This window comes from Taudactylus pleione, unplaced genomic scaffold (assembly GCF_031769625.1).
Source record: "Taudactylus pleione unplaced genomic scaffold, aTauple2 ptg000015l, whole genome shotgun sequence".
NCBI classification, from domain to species: Eukaryota; Metazoa; Chordata; class Amphibia; order Anura; family Myobatrachidae; genus Taudactylus; species Taudactylus pleione.
This window is the reverse complement of record NW_028284417.1, coordinates 5,570,797-5,598,563: the sequence shown is the minus strand read 5'-3', so window position 1 is coordinate 5,598,563 and position 27,767 is coordinate 5,570,797. Positions and strand designations below refer to the sequence as shown.

Below are 27,767 nucleotides of genomic sequence, written 5' to 3'. Positions count from 1 at the left end.
CCAGGATCCAAGAGACCTCCACGAGAGCCGCCCGACTTCGGGTTCCTCCTTGCCTGTTTATGTAGGCCACGGTGGTAGCGTTGTCCGACTGGACCTGTACCGGCCGACCCTGGAGAACCCGATGTGCCTGCTGGAGAGCACTGAAGACCGCACGGAGTTCCAAGATATTGATTGGAAGCTCCGCTTCTGTCGGCGTCCACCTGCCCTGGAACAAGTGTGGACCCAAAACTGCTCCCCAGCCCCGAAGACTGGCGTCCATTGTCAACAGGACCCAATTTGGAACCCAGAACGGACGTGCCTTGCTGAGATGGGACGTCTGTAACCACCAGGCAAGGGACAGGCGAACCTCCGGGGTGAGCACAATCGTCTGGGACTTCAGAGACTGAGGCAGCCCGTTCCACTTGGACAGGATCAGGTGCTGCAGAGGTCTGGAGTGAAACTGGGCATATTCCACCATGTCGAATATCAACACCATGGAGCCCAGTAACCTCATCGCCGAGTGTAGAGACACCCGGCGGCTGTGCAGACAACTGCGCACCCTCGACTGTAAAGCAGAGATCTTTTCCCCCGTCACGAAGATCCTTTGCTGTTCTGAGTCCAATAAGGCTCCGAGGTGCAGAATCCGCCGAGACGGGATTAGAGTGGACTTCTGCCAGTTGATTAGCCAGCCGTGCCGTTGCAGTAGCGCAATGGTCAGGTCCAAGTGGCGTAGAAGGCGCACTGGAGATCCCGCCACCAATAAAAGGTCGTCCAAGTACGGAAACATGCGGACTCTCTGCAGCCGCAGAGAAGCCGCCATGACCGCCATCACCTTGGTGAACACATGTGGTGCTGTCGCCAGGCCAAAAGAAAAGGTAATGCCCGAAACTGGAAGTGGTCGCTGCGGATTGCAAACCTGAGGAACTGTTGATGGCGCAAAAGAATAGGGACATGCAGGTAAGCGTCCTGTATGTCCAATGACACCATGTAGTCCCCAGGTTCCAGCGCCAGAATGATGGACCGTAGGGTCTCCATCCGAAACTTCGGTACCTGCAAAGACTTGTTGAGAGCTTTGAGGTTGAGAATCGGACGATACGACCCACTGGGTTTCTGTACCAAAAAAAGATTTGAATAGAAACCCTGGCCCCTCTGGGAGAATGGAACAGGCACTATAACTCCAGCCTGGAGCATAGTGTGCAATACCTTCCGCAGCTCCGTAGCCTTGTTCCGGTCTGATGGTAGACCCGTGGTGAAGAATCGAGCCGGGGGTCTGTGCCGGAAAGAGAGGGCGTACCCGTGGGAGACCACCTCGAGAACCAAAGTGTCTGTCGTAGTGACCGACCAACACTGGGCGAACTGCAGCAGGCGGCCTCCCACTTTGGGATCCCCCAAAGGGAGACCCGGACCGTCAGGCCGCAGGCTTGTCATCTGGCTTAGGGGCCGGACGTCTGGTACTCCACGCCTGCTTCCGGGTCTTGGCCGATTTCTTAGGGCCAGCCTGTCGAGGAAAAGACTGTGGTTTGGGCCTGCCCTGGGCCCTAGATGACAGAAAGGACGATGGTCCAGAACCAGAAGGAGCAGCGGCCGACGGGAGACAAGCCGATTTGGCTGCCGCCAGCGTGGCCACAATCTTGTCCAGATCCGGACCGAAGAGAACTTCTCCGGTAAATGGCAACGCCTCCAAACCCTTCTTAGAATCTGCGTCCGCCTTCCAGGATCGCAGCCACAAGGTGCGACGAGCAGCCACCGCTGCTGAAGAAATTCTAGACACCAGAGTACTAATGTCCAAGGCCGCCTCGTTGATATAAGTGGCCGAATCACGGTGATTACCAATCAACTCCGCCTGTTCGGCCGGACAGTCGGAATCAAAAGACGCCTCTAATGAATCCGCCCAGCGCTCCATCGCTCTGGCAACCCAGCAAATGGCCATAGCCGGCCGTGCTGCCCCCCCCGCAAGGGAATAAGCGGACTTCAGGCAGGTCTCCACCTTGCGGTCCGTAGCATCCTTAAGGGAGGACATGGATGGCATCGGCAATGTGGCACTACGGACAAGACGGGTCACGTGAGAATCCACCTGTGGAAGGGATTCCCACTTTGCAAAATAATTATCTGCGAACGGATAAGCCACTGCCAGGCTCCTCTGCGGCTGGTATCTTTTGCCAGGCTGTTTCCACGCCTCCTCTAAATGGTCCACTAACTGACCCGAAAGAGGAAAGACTGTGGCATCGCCCTTCCCATCTTTAAAAAAGGCATACTTGGATTTAGCCGCTGGGGGAACTTCATCCTCAATCACCAAGGCTGTGCGGACTGCCCGAATAAGTCCAGGAATATATACCTTGGACTTAGCGTCAGCGTCCTTAGTATGGAGAGGTTCCTGATCGTAAGGATCCAGAATCTCCCCATCATCAGACGTCCCCTCGTCATCCTCATAAGGAGCCGACAGAGACGCCACCGGCCGTTTATGTGGCCGCATCACAGACTCCCCTTGCAACACATCCGACAAGTGCTGTACAGAACTCGTCAGGGAGTTAACCCACGCCGGCTCCTGAGAAACCGGGAGCGGGGAAATAGGGAGACTGTGGGGTACCACCAATTGTCGTGGGAAACCCTGCATGGGTGACGACACCACTGACTGCTGGGACAAACCCATCGGCGTAAACGCGGGCTGCGGAGCTAACTGGCCCACTAAGGTTGTAAGCGCCTGAGCGAAACAAGCCCAGGGCGGCTCCTGTACCGGTGCTGTAACCGTAATAGGCCGCGCCATAGACAAACACTGCCGGCAGAGGCCCTCCGTGCTACCCTCCCCCACCGCTAACGGTACTTTACACGTAGTACACTGTAGGCGGAGAGGAAAATCACTTTCAGACATGATGGGACCAAGTATGTGACCCCTCTCACCAATTATATATTAAATAGGCGAGAGACCACCCTGCAGCACCGCACCGCAAGGGCTTAGCAGAAAGGACAGTAATAAAGCTGACAGTTAGAAGAAAAGTTACAGGCAGCAGCGCTAGCACAGTCACATACAATGCAAAGAAAAATCAATTCCTGCACTAACAGCGCTGATCACTCAACTACGCAGACACAGGGCCTGGTAGGACACAGCGCAGCATACACAGACCTGACCCAAATCGGAGGAGAGGTATGCAGGTGGACCCAGGCCACGATGCTTCCATCCAGCGCTTCCAGCAGCGTTCACCATGCGTTGGAAAGATGGCCGCCGAGGAGCAGAGAGGAGGCTGGCCTGGGGGAGGAGCGCTGCTACAGGACCAGTCGGCAGTGTGCAGAGAGGGCTGTGTGCAGCGGGGGAGGCGCCGGCTGTGAGACAGGGAAGGCGCGCTCCCCTGGCATGCATTTAACCCCCGGGATGCCACAGCGCTACCGCTCTGCTGCGGTCCGCTGTCGCAGGGGGTAGTGGAAGCGCAGGTTCAATACCTGGCTCCACGCTGCAGCCAGTCCACAGGGAGCCCCCTGCCTGGGGACTCTGGACCATGTAACAGCGGGGACCCACCGCGGGACCCCGCTGCTTACCTGCTGTCCCCCTTGAATCCGGCCATGGTCCGGAACATCTGGGGTCACCGCTAGCTGTGACCCCAGATGCTCACCAGCATCCCCGGATCGGTACCGGCGTTCTGGTACCGGCGGGGGTGTAGGTAAGACAGCATGGACGTCAGGACTGACTGTCCATGCTGTTCATCCAGATGTGCAGCCACAGCTGCATGAAGAAAAAGCTTCAGGGGCTCTTCTAGCCCCCACTCCAACAGGTGCACCTGACTCCGGCGGCCGGGCACCAAACGAAACTGAGGTGCCTTGGCTCGGGGGCGGGGTATAGGAGGGGGACCCTAGTGCATCCTGGGAGGCTGAAAGCTTAACTCTATGGTGTCCGATGACTGACGTCACACCTATACCCCAAGGTATCCTGTGGATACCCTATGGACCCTGAAGTAGAAATATATATACAAATATATACACACATACATACACACACACATATATATATATATATATATATATATACACACATACATATAAACACACACTATATATATTTATATATACAGTCAGGTCCATAAATATTGGGACATTGACAGAATTTTCAGATTTTGGCCTCTATTCACCACCACAATGGCTTTGAAATGAAACAAACAAGATGTGCTTTAACTGCAGACTTTCAGATTTAGTTTGAGGGTAATTACATCCAAATCAGGTGAACTGTGTAGGAATTACAACAGTTTCTATATGTGCCTCCCACTTTTTAAGGGGCCAAAAGTAATGGGACTATCAACTCAAAAGCTATTTCATGGACAGGTGTGGGCTACCTCGTTATTTCATTATCAATTAAGCAGGTAAAAGGTCTGGAGTTGATTCTAGGTGTGACAGTTGCATTTGGAATCAGTTGCTGTCGACTCTCAATATGAGATCCTAAGAGCTGTCACTATCAGTGAAGCAAGCCATCATTAGGCTGCAAAATCAAAACAAATCAGAGAGATAGCAAAAACATGAAATTTCTGTCAATGTCCCAATATTTATGCACCTGACTGTATATTAGAAGGATTCCACACAAGCTAATACAATCATACAGATTTGTATTTTAGTGAGGTAAGGATGGATGTGGGAAGAAACATTATTTTACATGGAATAAATGATGGGGAGATAACTGACCAGGAGACAAGGGAACAGCCAATGCTGGCTACAATGTGTAGCCGGCTGATCCAACGGGCGAAGGGTCCCTGCATTGGCAAGTGCACACTTGCACGATGCAGGGGGCGATGGCAATGTAGGATGCCATGCTCCATTTAGCTGCATGACATTGTACATGTGATTATATGATTGACCGTGCAGTCTGGCCAACCAGAAGATATTGCATGTGACCTCGGGAGCACACAAATCAGACACACACTTAATATGCCAGATTTGTCATTCCGATTTGCGTGGAATAGACAAACTGGGTCGATATTGTCTAATTGTGTACACAGCCTTAAAGAAAGAGCTTTAACCAATTGTGTTACAGAGCTCATAAAAATATAGTTTAATAATAACCATAATAACGATCACACTATGCATATCAGTACAGATAGATAGCAGTTATGCAATTAAACAGGTACTGTATACTGATTAGAATATGTGGGCAATCGTGCAGACGGTCGGGGAAATTTTCCTTTGCTACAGACCATCACAAAAACAAGAGATATGGTAAGAACTTACCTTTGTTATCTCTGTTTCTACGAAGTCCATAGGGTCCACAGGGTTGACCTTGGGGTTATAGCTGGGTTATAGCTGGATCAGGATCCATGGGCACCACACAGTTAAGCTTTTAGCTCCCAGGATGCACTTGGGTCCTCCCCTATACCCCGCCCCCGAGCCACAGGCACCTCAGTTGGTAAGCAGCCTAGGCCGGAGGAGAATATGGAACAGAGAGAAGGAAGACTGGAACACACAAGAAATTATACTCACAGAAATGGGAGACGGAAAACCGGTGACCAGCCACACAGCCCATTTGAAGCCAGGTGCGTCAGGGCGGGCGCCCTGTGGACCCTATGGACTTCGTAGAAACAGAGATAACAAAGGTAAGTTCTTACCATCTCTCTTGTTTTCTACTTCAGGGTCCACAGGGTTGACCTTGGGGATGTCCCAAAGCAGTTCAACTAAGGGCGGGGACGCTCCTGTGCTGAAAGGAGCACCCGCCTCCCAAAGGGTGCATCCTGAGAGGCGAAGGTGTCAAACGCATAGAACCTCAAAAACGTTTGAATTGAAGACCAAGTGGCCGCCTTACACAGCTGAACAGCAGAGGCGCCACGTCTAGCAGCCCAAGAGGGACCCACAGACCGAGTGGAATGAGCCTTAACAGAGGCTGGCACAGGTAAACCCTCCTGTGCATAAGCCTCACAAATAACTGAACGAAGCCAACGGGCTAACGTTTGTTTGTTGGCAGGCCAACCGCTCTTGTGAAAACCAAAGAGGATAAACAAGGAATCAGACTTCCTAACTGAAGCCGTCCGGTCCACATAAATTCTAAGCGCCCGGACCACATCTAAGGAAGTCTCACCAGCTGAAAGATCAGGGGACTGAAAAGCTGGCACAACAAGTTCCTGATTAATGTGGAACTTCGAGACCACTTTGGGCAAAAACTCAGGACGAGTGCGGAGCACCGCTCTGTCCTGGTGAAAAATCAGGAAAGGAGGGCGACAGGAAAGCGCCCCCAATTCAGACACCCTCCTGGCCGAAGCATTTGCCAGGAGAAAAACAGTCTTAAATGTCAGCCACTTAAGCTCCACCGACTCAAGAGGCTCAAACGGAGGACCCTGCAGGACCCGTACAACCACCGCCAAGTCCCAAGGAGCCACAGGAGGCACAAAGGGAGGCTGGATCCTGAGAACACCTTGGAAAAAGGTGTGAACATCCGGCAGTATTGCAATCCGCCGTTGAAACCACACGGACAAGGCGGACACATGAACCTTCAGAGATGCAAGGCGTAAGCCGAGGTCCAATCCTGATTGAAGAAATTCCAAGATCCTAGAAACTCGGAACACCTGAGGATCATAATGTCTGGACTCACACCACTGAAAGTAAGTGTGCCACACCCTGTGATAAATCCGTGCTGAAGCAGGCTTGCGTGCCCTGAGCATGGTACCAATAACCGAACTGGAGAAGCCCCGAGACCTCAAGAAGGCTGTCTCAAGAGCCACGCCGTCAAAGACAGCCGACCCAGATCCGGGTAAAGGAAGGGCCCCTGAGACAACAGGTCCCGACGCTGAGGGAGAAGGTACGGAGCGTCGATGGAGAGGCTCCAGAGATCGGAGTACCAAGGACGTCTGGGCCACGCCGGAGCTACCAGCACGAGCGTGCCGCCGTCCTGCTTGAATTTCCACAGAACCCAAGGAAGTAGGGATATCGGAGGAAACAGATACGCCAGGTGAAACGTCCATTTCACCGACAGCGCGTCCACCAGACTTGCGCCTGCGTCTCTTGTCCTTGACCCGTAAACGGGCAACTTGTGATTGTGACGGGAGGCCATCAAGTCCAGCTCCGGCAGTCCCCACATGTCCACGGGGATGAAGACCGCCGAGATCGCTGGAATGTGACACTCCGCCCAAGTCAGGATGCGAGACACCTCCGACATCGCTACCCGACTGCGAGTTCCTCCTTGGTGGTTGATATACGCCACCGTGGTGGCATTGTCGGACTGCACCTGTACCGCCCTTCCGCGAAGAGCGGGACCGGACGACTGCAGGGCCCTGTATACTGCCCGCAGTTCCAGGATGTTGATGGGGAGAAGTGCTTCTTCCGCAGACCAACGACCCTGGAGAGACAATGAACCGGTCACTGCCCCCCAACCCCGGAGACTGGCATCCGTCGTGAGCAGGACCCAGTCCGGGATCCAAAAGGAGCGCCCCTCGACCAGATGAGCTGTCTGAAGCCACCAAGCCAAAGATTGCCGAAGCTCCGGAGACAACACCAGCACCTGAGAGCGGATCCGGTGAGGTAACCCATTCCATTCCGATAGAATCAGCCCCTGCAGGGGCCGGGAATGGAACTGGGCAAATTCCACCATGTCGAATGTCGACACCATGGACCCCAGAACTCTCATAGCCGAATGGACCGACAGGCGGCGACTGCTCAGGCAACTGCGTATCCGCAGCTGTAGGGAGGCGACCTTCTCCGGAGTCAGAAAAATCCTTTGCTGACGCGAATCCAGCAGGGCTCCCAAATGAACCATCCGCTGTGATGGAATCAGGGAGGACTTTCTCCAATTTATCAACCACCCGTGTGCTTGCAGGCAAGCGATCGTCAGGTGGAGATGTTGAAGCAGTACCTCTGGGGAGCTCGCTAGCAACAGGAGGTCGTCCAGATACGGCAGCAGCCGTACATTCTGGTTCCGAAGATGTGCGGCCATGACCGCCATAATCTTCGTGAACACCCTCGGTGCAGTGGAGAGACCAAAGGGTAGCGCTCGGAACTGATAGTGGTGTTGAAGGATAGTGAACCTCAGATACCGCTGGTGCGAAGGTGCTATCGGAACATGGAGGTAGGCGTCCTGGATATCCAGGGACACCATGTAATCCCCCGGTTCCATCGCCAGAATGATGGAACGTAACGTTTCCATCCTGAACTTGGGAACTCTGAGGAATTTGTTCAGAGACTTCAAGTTGAGGATAGGGCGATGAGAACCATTGGGTTTCTGCACCAGAAACAGAGACGAATAATACCCCGTCCCTCGTTGTGATTGAGGAACGGGAACAACGACCCTTGCTTTCAGTAAGGACTCTATAACCTCCTGAATCTGTAACGCCTTGGTCTTGTCCTGAGAAGGACTGGTGCAGAAAAACTGGTGGGGTGGTCTGTGCCGAAAAGACAGGGCGTACCCCTGGGAGACCACTTCTCGAACCCAGGCATCCGTGGTGGTATTGTGCCAGCACTGGGTAAATAGAAGAAGTCGGCCTCCCACTCTGAGGTCCCCCAGAGGGAGGCCCGTCCTATCAGGCCGCAGGTTTATCTTCCTGCTTGGAAGAAGGGCGCCGTGCACTCCAGGCTTGCTTCTTGAGTTTAGAGGCAGTCTTACTCGCAGACTGTCTCGGGAAGGACTGACCTTTTGCCTTACCCTGAACCCGAAAGGAACGAAAAGCCGAACTCCGAACCTTAGCAGGCAGTGCCGTTGAAGGGAGGAAAGCCGACTTGGATTTAGCCAGGGTATCCACTATTTTGTCCAAGTCCGGACCAAATAGTAATTCCCCATTGAAAGGTAAGGCCTCCAGGCCTTTCTTTGAATCAGAGTCCGCTCTCCAGGACCGCAACCATAAGGATCTAGCATCTAAAGAAGCTTCCCCAATGTAAGAAGCAGCGTCCCTCATCTGTCCCAACAACGCCCTCTGGACATCCGGAGCGTCGTCCGGGAAGGTATCTTCCAATGCATTGGCCCACCCCTCAATGGCCTTGGCCACCCAGGAGATGGCCATGGACGGTCGGGCCACCGCCCCGGAGAGGGAGAAAATAGACTTTAAGCAAGTTTCAACTTTCCTGTCCGTGGGGTCCTTCAGCGAGGATATCGACGGTAATGGTAAGGTAGCACCCAGAGTTAAACGGGTGACATGGGAATCCACCGCCGGTGGAGTTTCCCATTTTTTACAATGTGCCTCAGGGAAGGGATAATTAGAAGTCAACCGCTTCTGAGGAAGGAACCTCTTACTGGGCACCTGCCAAGCTACCGCCATATGATCCGTCAACTGATCCGACAGGGGAAACACCGCAGAAGCCACCTTAGTTTTTTTGAAACTAGGAAACTTCGACTTAGGAACCGGTGCCTCATCCTCTATAAGAAGAATAGCTCGCACCGCCCTAACCAGTGCTCTCACATTAATGGACGACTTGGTATCCATTTCCTGGACCGAGGCGTCCGAGTCAGTGTCATCAGGGACCTCCCCATCATCTGAGGAACCCTCTGAGTCCGAAACCTGAGCCGCCCGCGCCATGAGTGGGCGTTTTGAAACCCTGGAAGGCATGTCAGTTTGCAACATTGACTGAAAAGCCGAGGATGCGGCCGCCAAATTGTGCACGGAGTTGGAGAGCACATCCACCCAGGGTGGAGGAGTTGCCATAGGGGCCTGAAAAGATACCACAGGCTGCTGCGGCACAGGGGAAGCCTGTATATACATAGGCAACCCCGCATAGCGACCCACAGACTGAGACCCAGGAGGACTCCGCAATAACTGCGGGACACCCGGGGAATGGGGGATGGTCGGCTGGGGTAACGCCCTAGTAGGGAGAGCAGTCGGGACCGACAGACAGTCCGCAATAGACCAGCACTTGAGAAAACATCGCCCACGGTGGTTCCTGCGTCACAGAAGGTCTGGATGGGCCAGGAGCCACCTGGCACCGACTACACAGGCCATCCTGTGACAAATCCTCCCTATCCACTCCTGCAGAACAGCGTCCGCAGGAGGCCAACGCCAGAGCCACTGAGCGCTCAACCTCCTCGTCTGACATGACAGAATATATTATATATCTGGCAACAGGGCAGAAGTAAACGCACTCACCAGTGTGTTGAACAACAGCCCACAATATGGCACTGTGTCGCACACAACTGTATGTGACGAACCTCACAAATACGTGATCTATATAAGTGAGGTCAGTAGAAACACCCTTCCCCCACACACCTGTAGGGCTTGTAGGAGAAGTAAAGGGACAGGTATAAGCTAACAGTAAGCGGAAAATAAGCACAGACAGGCAGCACTAGCAAAAGTCACATACCATGCAGAGAAGATATACTCACTGCACCTTTCCACTACAATCAACCTCCCAGATTCAGTGTCTGGGAGGGCTATAGTGCTGTGTACACTGTCCTTAAATCAGGGGAGAGGTACACAGGGGGACCGGTCCGCGTGCTCCCTGAGATCTGCGTTGCCACTGTGAGAAAATGGCCCCCAGAGACCTCAGAGGAGGAGTGGCCGAAGAGACTGCAGCTCAGCGACGCCAGACTGCGTGCTGAAAGGCGCGCTGAGCTGAGGGGAGGAGCCGCTGAACAGGGAAGGCTTCCTCCCCTGGCTGGCCATAACCCCAGGGATGCTGGCTTCCCGCTTGCCTGTTATCCCTGGTGGTCTAGTGGTCCCACGGGTTATGGGGGGGGCCCGCCGCCACTGCCAGCAGCCTCCGGTCTGTCCCCAGGACCGGAGGCTAAAGGACTGCATCTGAAGGCATTCCGCGCGCCGCCGCTAGCCAGCGACGCGCGGCTTACCTGAATCCCCGGCGACTCCGGCAGCAGTCCTGGGAGGTAGACAGAGTCCGGCTAGTACGGACTCTGTCCTCCCGCCGCGATCCCCAGATCAGTACTGGCGTTGCGGCACCAGTCGGGGATCAGAGCGGCAGTGTGGGCGTCTGTATAGACAGCCCTTCGCTGCCGTCTGTAGGAAAAAAGAGAAATAAAATAAAAAGCTTCTGGGGGCTGCTCCTGCAGCCCCCCTGCGCGGTGACAGACTCCGGCCGGGCACCAACTTACACTGAGGTGCCTGTGGCTCGGGGGTGGGGTATAGGGGAGGACCCAAGTGCATCCTGGGAGCTAAAAGCTTAACTGTGTGGTGCCCATGGATCCTGATCCAGCTATAACCCCAAGGTCAACCCTGTGGACCCCCTATGGACCCTGAAGTAGAAATGGTGGTATATACTAAAAGATTTAATGAACGACGGAACGATACTTCAAGCCGTCTCATTAAAATGCAAACCGTACACACAATAAAGTGCAGCATGGTCAATCAAATGTCTGTGGAATTGCACAACTGAGAAATGGTAGCTAGAATCTGATTGTTGCACCACCATTTAATTTTTAGAAGGTTTAGTATATCTACCTCTAAAACTAGGTACACATTACAAGATTATCTGTCAAATCTGTCTGGTTGGAGCGGAAATCTGGTAATGTATGGGAGCAAATGACAATAAACATTTTGCTCTAAAACACCGGAAAACTAACAAAAACGGTCATCCGTCAAATTGGTTGAATTAAACTGATTTAACCACTTTGTCTGAACGACCATTTTTGTCTGTCCTCCAGTGTTTGAGAACAAATGGTAATTTGCTCCCTTACACTGCTAGATTGGACAGATAAGCTAATAGACTAAAGCTAGGTACAAAGATGGTCACTTCCAGGATAAAACCTCAGATTGACATGTACTGTGCTTGAGCAATCCTACAGATTTGTCCTGCCACATCTTTGCTCCTCGTAAGGCGCGAGGTGCATGCCCACGAGCGGATACGCGCACTGCGTTCGCATCCGCACCGCCATAGGAATGCATGGTGCGATCGCAGTGCATGCCATAGCGTATGCTGCTGCGGTAATAGCATGGTGCGATGCGTGCGCATGTTTATAGTGCGATCGCTATAAGATGTAGCAGAACACATCTATAGGACATCCCAAAATCCTTGTCAGACTTACAATTGTTCAGTAACATGAGCACTGCACAAATGGGCCAGTTTAGAACAGAAAGAGGGGAGCAAGATCCCCTCTCAGTTGTATCTGCTTAGAAGATCTTAAAATATTTGGGGTGGTTAAATCAAGGTGAAAGGTTTTCAAATACTGTCAAGAATACCGGCTATAGAACTTAGCCAACAGAGTAAACAGCCACCAAAATCTTTATAGGGAGATTTACCAGGTAAAGGCTTAAATGATTCGGTACAATAAATTGAATGAAATTGCTAAAATTTCAGGATGCCATCAGCGGTCATATTTGCAACTGCAAAGAATATTATTTATAAATGTTAATTGTTGTGAAGGAGCTAATGACAGCTCAATGTAGCACTACAAAAACCTAGGCAAAAAAAAGCACCAAACACAAATCTAAATTATTAAATAAAGTAAAGAAGCGCTTGAGATGCAAATAAAGTATATGTATAAATAACCAATGTATTAAATGGCGCTGTAATGTTACTGATTAAATATCAGCAACAGAATATGAACAAAGTAAATGTAAACAAAGTAATGGTGTGTTATATAGTACTGTAATGGGACGTTTCAATACCAGCAATGATGAAACACTGACATACAAACACTCAATACATATGCAGATGTTTGTAGCGCTTTCTGTGAATATTATTAAGTCCTGAAAATGGCTTCCCCGTCACTGCCGTGGCAATGGGCAAGGTAAAATGGTCTGACCCTACCTTTCCTTGTGAAGAATCCTGCTCCCTGTGGGGCTGGCTAGATACAGGCTGCTGCTGCTAGATCCGCTGTGCCACTTATAGTGAATGCTCGCGGAGACGCGTCCTTCTGCACTGCCTGATTGCCGCCCTCAGTAGGAGAGTGTGATCTTCGCGCTCACTAGATAGTGACGTCAGTGGGGGGTCCGTAACACCAACGTGTTTCATCCCGTAGGACTTTTTCAAGGTGTCTCCATGTAGCACTCCTTGTCCTTTTATCCCTACACAGTCTTGTTGATTGGCTGATTGATGTCAATCAAAACTTAAGGTGCCCACACATATACCGATGTGCTCACGATACGATTTTATGGCCAATTTCCTAAAAACTTTCACGGGAGCTCCCTTGCCGTCGTGATCACGATTTTGGAAAAAAGACACCCAATCTGTCTTACGATCTCACGATCTAACGGATCGTACGCATCGTGAGATTGGCCACAACAAATCGTGAGTTGAAAAAAAAAATAAAACATGCTCTTGACTATTGGTGGGAAATTTAAATAGCCATAACAATGGGAGGGGCTAGCTAGGGAGTATAAAAAGCAGGCACCCTTTAAACTCTGTGTACATTCTGCTCTGCTACTAGATGAGGCTAGGTGTGTTCCTGCTGAATCCTGTACATTGCTACTGTGCGCTTTGTATTTGGCTTGCCTTATACAAATTTTATTCTACCTGCAAGTGTGTGCTACCTACCTGCATTCTATCCTGTTCCTGAATTCTGTACTGATGCGTCCCTATCAGTATAGAGTGTTGGTCGCTGAAGCTGGCTCCGGGAGATTAGGAAGAGGGCCCAGCAAAGAAGGACGAGAGCATGCTGGACTAAGGAGTGGCTGCTACAAAGGGATACCCCGCTCTCACATGTCCCTGCTGATGGAGATCAAGGAGAACAACCCGGACGACTATCGGAACTACCTGCGCATGGATGACGCCAGCTTCCAAGAATTGCTGCATCTGGTGACCCCCCACATCAAGAGACAGGACACAAGGTGGCGGAGGGCAATCCCTGCTGAAGACAGACTGGTGGCTACCCTAAGGTACCTGGCTACAGGAAGGTCACTGGAAGACCTGAAGTTTGGGACACTCATCTCACCTCAGTCCTTGGGCGTCATCATTCCGGAGACCTGCTATGCCATCGTAAAAGTGCTACAGTACCATTATTGCAAGGTAAGTTAAAAAAAAACACCACACTTTGTTTTCTTGTGTAAAGAAAAAAATTATTTTTATTTTTTTCTAAAACAAAGAAAAAAATATCCTTCATTTAGTACAATGTGCACTGACCTGCAGGCAACTGAAAGTGTGCACTAAACTGTGTGCAAATTACTTTGTTTATAACAACTTTACAAAAGAACATTATCACCAAATTTTATGAATCCCATTAGGTAGCTGGCTGTATGTGATAGGGTGGGTCAGACGCCAGTTTGAACAGGCCAATACACACATGGCAAAAGTACACATTGTGGCCCCAGCTTCCAGCAATGTGTACTTGTGCCATGTGCGTAGTGACCTTGTCCAAATGGCGTCATCACCACCCTATCCCATGCAGCAAGCACCTATTAGAATTAATAAAATTTGGTGATATTAAAAGCAAGAAAAAATGTACATCTCTGTATATTGGGGCGACTCATCTGCTGCATCCAGCAGAGCATTATACAAGGTGGTGCTGGTGCTTGGTGGGGGAGTAATATCTAACTGGGCAGGGGGCGGGCGGATATACCTATTTGGGGAAGGGGAAAATAGCATTGGATCTGCAATGTATGTAGAATTTGAGATATTTTTGCTCATACAGCGACTCAAGAGGTCGTAGTTTAACCTTAAAAGATTTCTTTGGATATCTGTATCCAGATTTCTCAATGTGCTGTTCACATGAGCTGTGAAATCATCTATTGCATCTGGGGGTTTCTGCAGCAGCCGTTCTGCGTTTTGTAAAAAATGGTCCTCACGTTCTGTAAAATTCTCCTTTCTGCCTTGTTTTTTTTTCTTGTTTTGGGGTTGTTGAGAAGATGAGGGTCCAGGTGGAAGTTGAGTTTCCACTTGTGTGCTATTCTCCGGATCACTGTCACCACCGAGCAGACTGAGGTCCGGTGTGGATGCTAAATCAGGGTCTTGGGTGGGAGTCTATATAGGGAAAAAAGATATAAAAAATATTATAATCATGTTTTAACATCTTTTTTACTATTTTTACAGTTTCCTAACACCGTGGAGGAGTGGACCAGCATTGCGGAAGATTTTGAACAACGATGGAATTTCCCTAACTGCGGAGGAGCCATCGATGGAAAACACATCAGCATCAACCCACCTGCCAACACCGGATCATATTACTACAACTACAAAGGATTCTTCAGCATCGTTCTCATGGCAGTGGTGAATGCCAACTACGAATTTCTATTTGTGGATGTCGGCAAGAATGGGCGTGCTTCGGATGGTGGGTCCTTCAAAAAGACGGCTTTCTACCAGAGACTCGCCAACAAAACCCTCAACCTGCCCTCACTGGACCAGACAAAGCACGGCATAAATTACGTTGTCGTTGCAGACGAGGCTTTTGCATTACATGAACATGTGATGAAGCCATTTGCACACAGGGGCCTGACCAGAGAGAAAAGGATATACAACTACCATCTATCCCGGGCACGGCGCATTGTGGAAAATGCGTTTGGAATAATGAGCAACTGCTTCCGCATTTTCCACACCACCATCAATCTACATGTGGAGAAGATAGACTGGGTCGTGATGGCGTGCTGTGTGCTGCACAACGTTCTGCGAAGAAAATCTACTCAACGTGGACCAGTCCCAGCTAGACCAGAAGATGTAGGACCCCTGGAGGACATTGAACATTTGACATCTGTGTCTGCACCACCAACTACAACAACATCCACCGCACGTGCCAACGAAGTGAGGGAGGAGTACATGACCTATTTCAATGGACCAGGTGCTGTACCATGGCAGGAGGACTGTCTGAACTACTGACTAAATTGGACATTTGGGATTTAACAACAAAAACATTAAGGATTTTGGTTTAAACTGTGTCACTACTTACCAAGACTTCTGCAACCTTCTCATCTCCCTCACGCTCAGACATCAAGATGATTGATTCCCTTTGAGGCTCTTGTTCACTGATGAATGACATCATTTGGTAGTACCACAGCGCAAGAGTATATATTTCATCTGTAGCCGCTCCTGATTTTTTGGAGTCATCCACCTTCTTTTTTTCTTTGATGTACACTGTCCTGAGATTTTGAATCTTTTGCCGTACAGTTTTCAGGTCTGCATCAGATATGTATTTTTTCGAGTACACCAACAGTTCCTCTAGTGCGGCCAACTTGTGCGACTTATTGTGGTACTTCCGAGAACTGATCTTCCACACTCTTTCGAGTGCAGGATTTCAATGAATCCTGTAACGAATTCACGTTCAGAATCCATGGACATTATCTATGAATAAGAAAAAAAAGGAAATGTAAATATTTGTGTATATAGTTTTGTTAAATGTAATGTTGTTATAGTTCACATTTTTAATGTTTTCATATTTTCTTTTTTACAGGTTTTTAAAGGTTTGTTATGGTATTCTAATCATGTTTTCTTTTACAGGAATGTTGTGTGTTTATTGGTTGGTAATATAATGTTTTTCTTTGTTTGACAGTATGGGTTTTCCACCTTTGGGCCTGTCGTTGTGGTAGAACTACAGATCCCAGGATGCCCTAAAAACAGTTTCAAAGGTGGGTGGCAGGTCATCCTGGGATCTGTAGTTCCACAACAGCTGGAGACCGAAAGGTAGAAGACCCCCAGCTTTAAATAATGTGTGTTTTTAAACGTAATGTATGGTGATTTTTTTGTAAAATACGTGTTTATTATTATTTTTTTTTGATGTATTACACACATTGGTGGGCAGTGGGGGAGCTTAATGCATGACCCAGCCACTGCCCGCCTCAATACAGCGGGCGGTGGCTGGGTCATGCATTTATTACCTGGGGGCACACATTGGTGGGCAGTGGGAGCTTAATGCATGACCCAGCCACCGTCCGCCTCAATACGGCGGGCGGTGGCTGGGTCATGCATTACCTGGGGGCACACATTGGTGGGCAGTGTGGAGCACATATTGGTGGTCAGTGTGGTTGCAAATTGTACAAATTACTCACCAAATATTACAACAAAACAAAAATCCAGTGTGCAGGCTCCCAAAGTGCGACTGTCTTGCTCCATACACGATGCTGCACAAGATGGCGATGGGGCGCGTCCAGGCTTCTGTCAGTCAAATTCCGCATTGTGTGATGAATCGTACGATTCATCGTGAGGAAAAAAACCCTCACGATCAGCTTCCATTGTGTTCATGGTTGGCTAATTTGCCCTACAGCACGGCAGATCAGAAGATGCGATATACGACGAGCGGGGAAGCACATCGGCATCGTGCTCGTGAGTATAAACTCACGATTTGTACCTTTTTTTTACCCGATTTGTCGTCACGATTCGTCGAAATCGGCCAAATCGTGTAAAATGTCGCTATACCTTTAGTTTTACCCGCATACTTTTCTACCGGGTTTGGGATAGAGGGCTGGGTGATTAACTTGTGTAAAATTACATTGGGAAATCATAAAATATTTTATTTAAATCAAATGAAAACAAATAATTAGATGAAGAATGAAAAATAATGAAATATAAAAATGAATTGAATAAAAATATGAATGATATATATATATATATATATAAATAAATCAAAATCACAAATTGCTAACAATCGATCAAACATCTATAATAGGTTATCAGCAGAATGTGTCAAAGTGTTTAATTTATTGCTGGTTTGCATTACAATGTTTCCAGATATTAAGATGATACATGCTCTATATTTGTGGTTTGGTATGTTTTAGCAAACAGTGTCTAGAAGGAATATAGGTGATCTATATATAGTTATGCATGTCATAGCTTAACAAAAGCTAGTAAATCGAAGTCTATGTTAAGTCCTTTGGGGTGTAAGGTCCCAATTTGATAAATCCACTCAGTTTCTGATCTTGAGATTTTTTTCCACGTATTGATCTCCTCACCAATCTCTTTCAATCTTTCTGATTGCCATAAATTTCATTCCCTGTGGATTCTTATGATGGTTGGTTAAAAAGTGGTTGGAAACACTATGTGTGGTTAGGCCTTTTTGTATATTGTATACATGTTCCCCAATCCTTGTTTTCAGTTTTCTTATCGTGCGGCCTACGTATTGGAGGCCACATGGACACTCCAGTAAGTAAACCACACCCTCTGTGTGGCACCTTAAGTTCTGTTTGATGGAGAATTTTTTATTGTTTGTATTTGAACAAAAGTCAAGAATAGGTTTTGTGGAATTCTTGCCTGTTTCTTTACACGCCTTATAATTCAAACAATGATTGAAACCCTTTTGTTTCTGTGGAAGTCTGGATCCGGCTGGAGGTATACAGCTTACAGCCAGTAGATTTTGTAAGGTTTTTGCTTTCTTGTAAACAATTCTAGGTTTGGTGGTCACTATGTTTCTCAACTCAGGGTCTAAATCTAATACGTGCCAATGCTTTCTCAAGCTTGTTTCCAAACTCTTGGTGTGGCTGTTGTATTGGGTAATGAAGAGGGTCTTGGGCGGGCTCTGTTCTTTTAGGTTAAAGATCCTCCCTTCTCAAATTTTCCACTTTCTTACGGCCATTGTCAATCATTTTCTCTGGATAATCCCTTTCGAGGAATCTTCTTTTAAGGAGTGTACTCTGTGCCTGATTCAGACCCGCTCGTAAGCGGGTCGATGGTGGCCCAGTGCGCATGTGTACGACGGAGCCGGCTCCGTCGTGCACATGCGCGAGACCCGGATAGCGATGGCCAAGCCGTCGCTCCGGGTCTCGTACCAAAGGGGGCGTGCTGTCGATGTTGAGTGACAGCACGCCCCCTTTGGTGGGGGGGCTGGGGGCGCGGCTGCCCAGATGGAGGCGTTCCCATGGGAACGCCTACCGTCTGGGGCCGGCCCCACTGACATCACTTGTTAGAGCCGAAAGCACTCTTGGGCTTGCGGCAACGAGACCCTACCACAAGGGTCTCGTCGCAAACCCGATGGTCCCGATGGTCTTGACCATCATCATGGCCGCTCGCTATAGCTGTGGGTGGTCACCCAGAGCTATGCGAGCGGCCAAGAGGCCACTCTAAAAAACCAGAGGGCCGGCCCTGATTCAGAGCGAGCGCTCTGTCAGAGCGTCAGGCTCTGAATCAGGGCCTCTGTTTTTTGAAAACTTCGTCATCTGTACAATTTCTTTTGATTCTTTGGAATTGTCCTCCTGGGATGTTGCTGATCCATTTTGGATGGTGATTGTTCGAGGGCAGAAGATAATTGTTGCAGTCCACCTTCTTAAAAAATGTCCGAGTATGTAGCATATTATTCCCTATATAAATTTCCAAGTCCAAAAACTGGATGGTGTGTTTGCTGAAATTATGCGTAAATTCTAGGTTAAGTGTATTATTGTTGATGTGAGTCAGGAATTGTGTGAGCATTGTTTCTTCTCCATCCCAAATAAAGATGACGTCGTCTATGTATCTTCTCCATTTAATCAGATGTTTTAGAAATGGGTTGTTGTTCCATATGAATTCGTCCTCCCATTTGGCGACAAATACATTCGCGTAGCTGGGCGCAAAACGACAACCCAGCAAAACATTAAACACTTTGACACATTCTGCTGATAACCTATTATAGAGGTTTGATTGTTAGCAATTTGTGATTTTGATTACATTCACATCATATATATATATATATATATATATATATACACACACACACACTTTTTTTATTCATATTTTTATTCAGAAACTTATTCATTTTTATATTTCATTATTTTTCATACTTCATCTAATTATTTTTTTTTCATTTGATTTAAATAAAATATTTTATGATTTCCTAATTTAATTTTACACCAAAGTTAATCACTCAGCCCTCTATCCCTAACCAAGTAGAAAAGTATGCGGGTATAACTAAGCTTTGAATGACACAATCAATTAGCCAATCAACAAGACTGTGTATGGATAAAAGGACAAGGAGTGCTACATGGAGACACCTTGACAAAGCCCTACGGGATGAAACGCGTTGGTGTTACGGCCGCCCCCACTGACGTCACTATCTAGTGAGCGTGAAGATCACACTCTCCTACCGAGGACGGCAATCAGCAATCAGGCAGCACTGAAGGACGCGTCTCCGCGAGCATTCACTACAAGTGGCAGACGGAGATAGAGGATCTAGCAGCAGCAGCCTGTACCTAGCCGGCCCCACAGGGAGCAGGATTCTTCACAAGGAAAGGTAGGGTCAGACCATTTTACCTTGCCCATTGTCACGGCAGTGATGGGGAAGCTCTTTTCAGGACTTGCTAATATTCACAGAAAGCGCTACAAACATCTGTATATGTATTGAGTGTTTGTCAGTGTTTCATCATTGCTGGTATTGAAACGTCCCATTACAGTACTATATAACACACCATTACTTTGTTTACATTTACTTATTCTGTTGCTGATATTTAATCAGTAACATTACAGCGCCATTTAATACATTGGTTATTTATACATTTACTTTATTTGCATCTCAAGCACTTCTTTACTTTATTTATCTCTTATTGGCCAGTTTCCTGACCAAAAAAAGAAAGCTGCTATAACATTTCATTGGGAGTGCATGATATATATTATATAAATCTAATTTATTGAAGGTTGTAAAATAAGAAACCTACAGCTAAATCAAGGGTTCCAACATATACCATCATTGGATCATTCAAATAAGATTTTGCCAGACGACGAACTCCATCTGGCCAGGTCGCACTAAAAAGATACGATAAAACAGACAAAACAAATTTAAAAACCGAACTCAAAAAGCTTGTATAATGAAACATTTAACATACATATTATAAGCAAATAAAGTAGTTAATACATTTACAGAAAGTGCAACAGATACTACATAGTTTAGTACATTCTTTAATCTATATCTGTAAATATAGACTTATCTATCTCACATGATGGGAGAGAAAACAAAATAAAACAAAAAAAACACAAAAGCCCCCTAAACTAAATGTAACATACAAAACCACTGAATGCAGCTTTGCGGCTTGTGTGTGTTTACACAACTATGGAACCAAATTATATAAATTGAAGTGCCAAAAGTCACCAGATAGATAGATATCATGTAGGATGCCCTCTAGCCCAGCAAAGAGCAGCAACTCGACGTGGCATCGATTCTACACCTCTGGAGAGATGTTGACCCATGCTGTCTGCCCACAGCTTCCTAATGTTTGTAGGTGCAGAATCTTGGGTGCGAATGGACCTATCCACTACGTTCCATAAATGCTCGATTAGGTTCATGTCCGGCGGATGTGGTGGCCACATAATTCATCGGAACTCTCAAGAATTCTCCACAAATTACGGTATGGACAACCTGGTACAGATGATAAGAGTGCATTATCCTGCTGGAATATTCCATCGTTGTGGAGATACATGAAGTCCATGTAGGGCTACAAATTGTCATCCAGCAAAGCAATGTAGAGGTTACCGGTCAATGACATGTTCAGGCGGACAAGCAGACCCAAACCATGCCACGTGAACACACCCCATACCATTATGGAACCACCAGCAGGCTGCAAAGAGCTTTGTTGAGTACTGGGGTCCATGGCCTCATGGTGTCTATGCCGCATCCGAAACCTACAATCAGCCCGGAGCATCTGAAATCGTGACACATTGGACCAAGTCACATGTTGCCAGACCTCCAGGGTATAATTAGCAACGTCATAAGCTCAGGTGAGGCACTGTGTTCGGTGTTGCAGTGTTAACAGGGGCTATAGGTTGGATCTTCTACTCTTATATCCCATAGAAGCTAAAGAACGTTGCACTGACTTGCTGGATATACATCCGGTACCCCCTGAATTGAATGTGGATGTGATTTGAGCCAGTGGCGCTTGTCTGTTACCACGGACAATTCTGTCTAGATGCTACTGGTCATGCTCATTAAGCACCCATGGTCAGCCACAGCACTGTCAACGGTGGGTGGTAATGGCCTCCATGAGGTATTCCCAGTACACATGTGACAATAAAGGAATGTTGAAAGCCAGCACAACTTCGTAAATGGAATGTTCCATCCGTCGGGTACCCGCTATACGATGCCCCGCTCAAACTACGATAATTCACGTCTTGCAATTGGGCAGCCTAGCCGGTGTTTAAACTGACTCATGAGTTGTCAGAATGCATGGGGGGAGATAACTGATGCAGGTCTGGGCATTTACAAAACATCACAGTACGGTGGCACCACCTACCATTACCTTTACATACTGCTATCCCATGACTTTTGCCACTTCAGTGTATATTATATAGAACTATTCTAAGGAAGTACATTATTATGATCTAATTTACTTTTAATGTTTAAATAAATAAAACAATCCCAATAATGTAACAAATACTTACGTTGTCATTATGGTTTGTCTGTCAGGACGAATATCAATAATTATCTTCATAATCTGTGGTTCAAACCCCATGTCTAGCATCCTATCCGCTTCATCCAAAACCTATTACAAAATTCCTAGTTGAATTTAGTTCTGATGCAGCAACAATATGTTGCATATCTATTTGCAAATTTTACAAACTAGTTTATTGTATTGGAAATGCATCACATTAAACGATTAGGTACAACAAATATACAGAAGAATTTGGATAATCGATCATTATCCCTAACACATTGATTAGTTTTAATGATGAACTCTTGCTTATTATCATGAACTTTCTAGTAATTGGAAAATTACTCTCTCTATATATGGCTGATTCTGAGTCGGATGTAGCCGCGTCCGTCTCTCTTGTTGCAGCGCCTGTGATATTATGCCAATGCCGCTACAAAGCATTTCCCTGGTGTACAGCCGTGTGTCTGAATGTGCAATGACTAAGATGCCCCACTTTGAGCATCTTTAGACTCTCAAATACTGCTTGGTGCGTCTTTAGACCCCACTATTGAAACTTACACCAGCCCTATGGCAGGTGCAGTTTCTCCATCTGACTAAAGCATCCTATGCGTTAGTCTATCTAAGCAGCCGCTTGCTGTAACACATCCTCAACACTCCCATAATACGCCCACTGAACGGACCATTTTTGCATGCACTACTAGCCATCTCCCAGTCAACGCCCATCACTTTGCCACTACATTTCTGATAAAGTCTGACCTGATCGCAACAGCTCATTTGTGTGTACACTGAGTAACACATGCACCATATAGGTATTCAGAGCTTTTTGCGTATGCACAGTTGCAAATAATTGCTCTACGTAAACATCGGCATTGTGTGTGACTCCATCTGGCCCAATGTTTGTTTTTTTTTTGTTGGTAAATTTTACATAAGCCATATATCAATGGTCCATAAATACTGCAAATCTCACAATCCACAAAATTGTATTGAATAAGAAATGGTAATGTATGCTTTGTGACATGGCGCATTATCCTGCTGGAAGTAGCCATAAGAAACATACTCTGGTGGGCCTTGGTATTTAAATGATATTCAACTAGTATGCAGTGCCCTAATGTGTGCAAAGAAAAGATTCCCCATATTATTACACAACAAAACTACAAGTCTGAACTGATGACACAAGGCTACTGTAGACTCCACTTCCTGTTCTTGGCTGATGGAAATGGAACCTGGGGCCTAATTCAGAGGTGCATGCAGACTCAGCTGTGTCATTACATGCAGCTACATCGGTCTTTATGATAATGCAGCAACTCATCTTCTGAGACGCCCACTGGCTGCGGCATTAATTCATCTCAGTGTATCTTTAGATGCACCAGCGCAGCTTGCACTAGCCCTTATCCATCTGTACATGGTGTCTGCGCTACAAGGTATTTAGACGCCGCTGCTGTCACAGACATGTTGGCGTCTGCCTAAACACCTGTTATCTCCGCAGAATGCCTACTGAAATCTACAGCTCTTGTATCCAAATTCGTTCTGCATTTTCTAGGAATAACCATTGGGATGCATGCACAGTACGGCTCTTACTAATGCACATTGCTTCCCACATCGGCCAACTCTGTGAATATCACCATTGTGTGCACCTCTGAATCAGCTCCCTGTTGTGGTTTTTCGCTGCTGTAGCTCATCCACTTTGACTCAACTTATTTCTGCATTGTTGTAATATATGATTATTTGAATTACTCCCTGTCTGATTGTACCAGTCTACGCATACACCTCTGACCTACCTCATTAATAAAGTAAATATTGTATGTGGACAGAACTACGGCTCAGTGATTGTTTTTATACAGATGTGTCCACATACATCTATCCTCCATAACACGTGAGCTCCGTGTGCCTTGGTAGCACAGAGCGTCTTTCGTGTGACTTTTTACCTTCAAATGTGTCTTATTCGCACAGTGATGCATATAGCTAACACAAGCAGCTTCTGCTGATTAAATTGATATACATCATGCCTATGTTCTCTGAGCATCTGTGGGTGTATCTGCATGTGAAATGTTATGATATAGTGTCAGCGGCTGTGACACTAACGTAGCGTTTCACATGCAGATACACAGAACATAGAACATAGGCATGATGCATATCATAGGCTACAAGTATCCCAGAGGAAACATCCAACTTTAAGTATTAGTGCGCCCTTAAGAGTGTCCTTTGGGGGAGTGGCCATCCAAACTGGTTCTCTCTGAAAAAATATTTATCAGAGGCAGAATCTATTAATAGATCTCGATCCACCCGTGCTCTTAAAGCAGAAGTTTTACATACTGTGAGATAGAACAGGTATATTCCTTACACGTAAATTTTGTGCGTGGAATGCTAGGAATCAAATTAAGTTTCTCCTGTCTGTGTGGCAAAAATTTTTTGCTAATGCCTTTGCTGAGTATTATGCCAAACAACCTACATATATAATAGAGACCCGTTTCAACCTACAGCGGAAACTATATCCGCATTCCTTCATGACATTAATGCCCCATGGACAGAACAAGAGGTCTTTTAAGTCATTAAATGGGGAAAGTCATTAGATGGGGAAAGCCCCTGATTTGGATGGCTTCACTAACTCTTTTTATAAACAACTTGCACAACTTCTTGCTTCCACACACAATATCTCTTATAATTCAGTCACCTCGCAGGGATCCTTCATGACTGAAAGGCACAAATAATTATGCCCTCAAAACTGGAGCAGTATCTTAGCAACTGAAGAAAATAATCCAATAGCGCTCCGCAACACAGACATCAAAATCTATGCTAAACTAATTGCTGAACCCAATTAATCCCCAATTGATCCATCCAGGCCAGGTTGGCTTTGTAGGAGTTTTTAACATAGTAGAATTAATGGTGACAATACACCAAAAAGTCCTTCTGCCGAAAAGACATTTGAAGCACTTATGAAATTTGGGGTGACAAATTTGTCTCAATTTTCGCTTTCTACAAAGGCCTTTCAGCAAGACTATTTAAGTAATGGGTTCTTGTCAGGCGCATTCTTTATTTCGTACAGCACAAGATACAGATGGCTCCTTTGCCCACTGATATACATTCTGGCCGCAGAACCTTTCAGTATCAGGGTGCTGATAACTTTCCCAGATATCATCATCCACCCATAAATTATGTTTATTTGCTGATGATATTTTACGATTTGTAACTGATCTGGAGAAGTTCTGCCTTCATTACATGCAAATATTCAACTTTTTACCAATGCCTCCCTATATAAGCTGACCACCACAGAAACCGAGGCATTACCGTTAACATTCTCTGTTGACTTAGTTCAGTTATAAAATATAACTGACCAAGACTATCCAAAGTCGTTTTTAAGTTTCTTATGTTAACTTCAACACTTTGCTTATTAGCCAGCCTCCTGAATGGTTTAGTTAGGCTTTGAAGTCTCCTGGTTGGCCAGAATAACAACCTTTAAAATGATGATCTTGCCAAAATGAATCTTCCTTTTTCAAACGATTCCATTTACAATCCCTAAACAATACTTAGACCCGGCTCATCAACTGGTTCTTTCTTACATAACATATGGAAACTTAACGCACTTGCATGGCCTATAACCATTTGATCAGATCAAAGGTTCAGGGAGGGTTATGTGACCCAAATTTTCCTGCTCATCAGGCTGCATACTTAGTCTACTAATAAAGGGACCGGGCATTGCCACCCTGTGTTAAACTGTGGGTTAACTTGGAGAGCCCTCCATACTGAATATACAATCACAGACCTTATTTGGACGCCTAAACAGATGCGTTCTCTATCTTAAAATTCCCCCCAAACTATCTTATATTCCCCTCAGGGTTTGGGATATAATGTTCCAGGTTGATCCCAGATGTGTCTTCATGGTGGAATAGGGGTATCTTTCAGACAGCTGATATTATGCATGCGAGCTCCTGAGGTTATGCATTTGAGCTCCAAGGTTTCTTTCCTCCATCTCCAAGCCTAAAATAAGCTTCCTTCCCGTGAGCGGCGTACATAGCTCCAGAAAGTTTAGCTAAATACGCCTTTTGGTAGCGAGATAAACAACATTCATAGACGCTATCATATACAGATGTACCCACATACATCTATCCTCCATCCTCTACAAGTCGCGCCACACAACCAACACGGGAGCTTTGTGTGCCTCGGTAGCACGGAGCGTCTTTCGTGCAACGTTTTACTTTCAAGTGCCTCTTATTCAAACAGTAATGCGAATAGCTAGCACAAGTATCTTCTGCTGATTAAAATGATATGCAGCATGCCTATGTTCTCTGTGCATTTGCGGGTGTATCTGCATGTGAAATGCTACGGTACAGTGTCAGCGGTGTTTCGCATGCAGGTACACTATACTTGCCTACTCTCCCGGGAGTCTCCTAATTTTTCGGGTAATGCCCCCCCTCCCCCGCAACCCTGAAAGAGTTGGGCAAATCTCCCACATCCCACCCACTTCCTAGCAAAGTGGGCAGGGTGGGGAGATTTTCCGAGACGTTTGCGGGTCCATATGGAGGGGTCGTGGCTACATTGCGAGAATTGCGTCATTTAGCACAGCCCTCTCCACACGAGACCCGCGGGGGGTTCTTGTAAAGGGGGTGGGTCCTAAAGGCGACTATTGTCTGCCCCCCTCATATGTAGAATATTATTCCTCAGTGATAAACGTTGTTCATACTACAGGTTTGCAAACATGACAAAAAAATTTAACATTTATGCTTGCAAGGTCATCTAAAACGAATCGTAACTTTTCCAATTCTTCTCTGCCATCGATGGCAAATTAGAACTCAATGGGTTTTTTTTCTGCTCATGACACAGAACTTAGCCCCGCCCCCTGACTGTCCACTAAGCCCTGCCCTCTGTTTATTAGCCTGCGGCATGCCAGACACACGGCAGCGGTGACCATCAAGTGCTACAAACCATCGATGATTCACCATACATTGTTATTGTACCACCGATGGCCATCCCTAGAACACAGAAAGACCCTAGAAAGAAATGTTATAACTTGTCAGTTGCATTTTTAGTGCAAAAAGGGTTTTTAATATTTTTTTTTACTCCTGTTCCCAAAGGCTTCCCAAAATGAAACCTATACCAAAGAGAGATTGCATTTAAGTGTATAACATACTTTATGTACAAAAAAATTTAATTTTTTAGATATTCAAGGTGAAAGGTCATATCATGTGACCTTGAAATGTAAGTCAATATTTAAATAAAAAACTATTTTTAATGAAAACTCTGGTCCCTTAGCTTCAAAACAAGGCCAAAATGAAAGTTCTACCACAACTAAATTTAAGTTGAACTTGCAAGCATAAATTTTACATTTTTTGTTACGCTTGCAACCCCGTAGCATGAACACAATGTAGGCTAAAATTTTACATATGAAAGTTACTTTATGCCATCATTCTACCAAATTTCATGAAATTCTGAGATTGAAGTTGTGATGATTTGGCATGGAATGACCCCTGTATGAATACTCCACTCCTTTAAAATATGTACATCCAGTGTAATATATCTTGTACATTGCTAGCTGCTGTAATACTCATAGGCCCGTATTCAATTAGGGAGCGAAAAGTCCATGCTGGACTTCTAGCTCCACATTGGAGCTTTTCTGGGGATAAAGTATCGAGCGCGTGCCTGCTTTATCCCCGTATTCAATTTGGAGCCGGCGAAAATAGGAGCGTGTTGAAAGGTAAGTATTGGGAAAAA

The 27,767-nt window shown here is 46.7% G+C and overlaps 1 protein-coding gene across 1 annotated transcript in view; it reads right to left on the bottom strand.

Moving 5' to 3' along the window:
- The window catches only part of LOC148542085 (putative ATP-dependent RNA helicase DDX43), a 190,288-nt gene that overhangs the window by 31,082 nt on the left and 131,439 nt on the right, over window positions 1-27,767 (bottom strand). The window contains exons 10-11 of the mRNA XM_088471358.1: window positions 22,072-22,172; window positions 20,355-20,442 (exon numbers count right to left, since the gene is read on the bottom strand). Of these exons, the coding sequence (XP_088327484.1) occupies window positions 20,355-20,442; window positions 22,072-22,172 (189 nt within the window). The remainder of the gene's footprint in view (window positions 1-20,354; window positions 20,443-22,071; window positions 22,173-27,767) is intronic.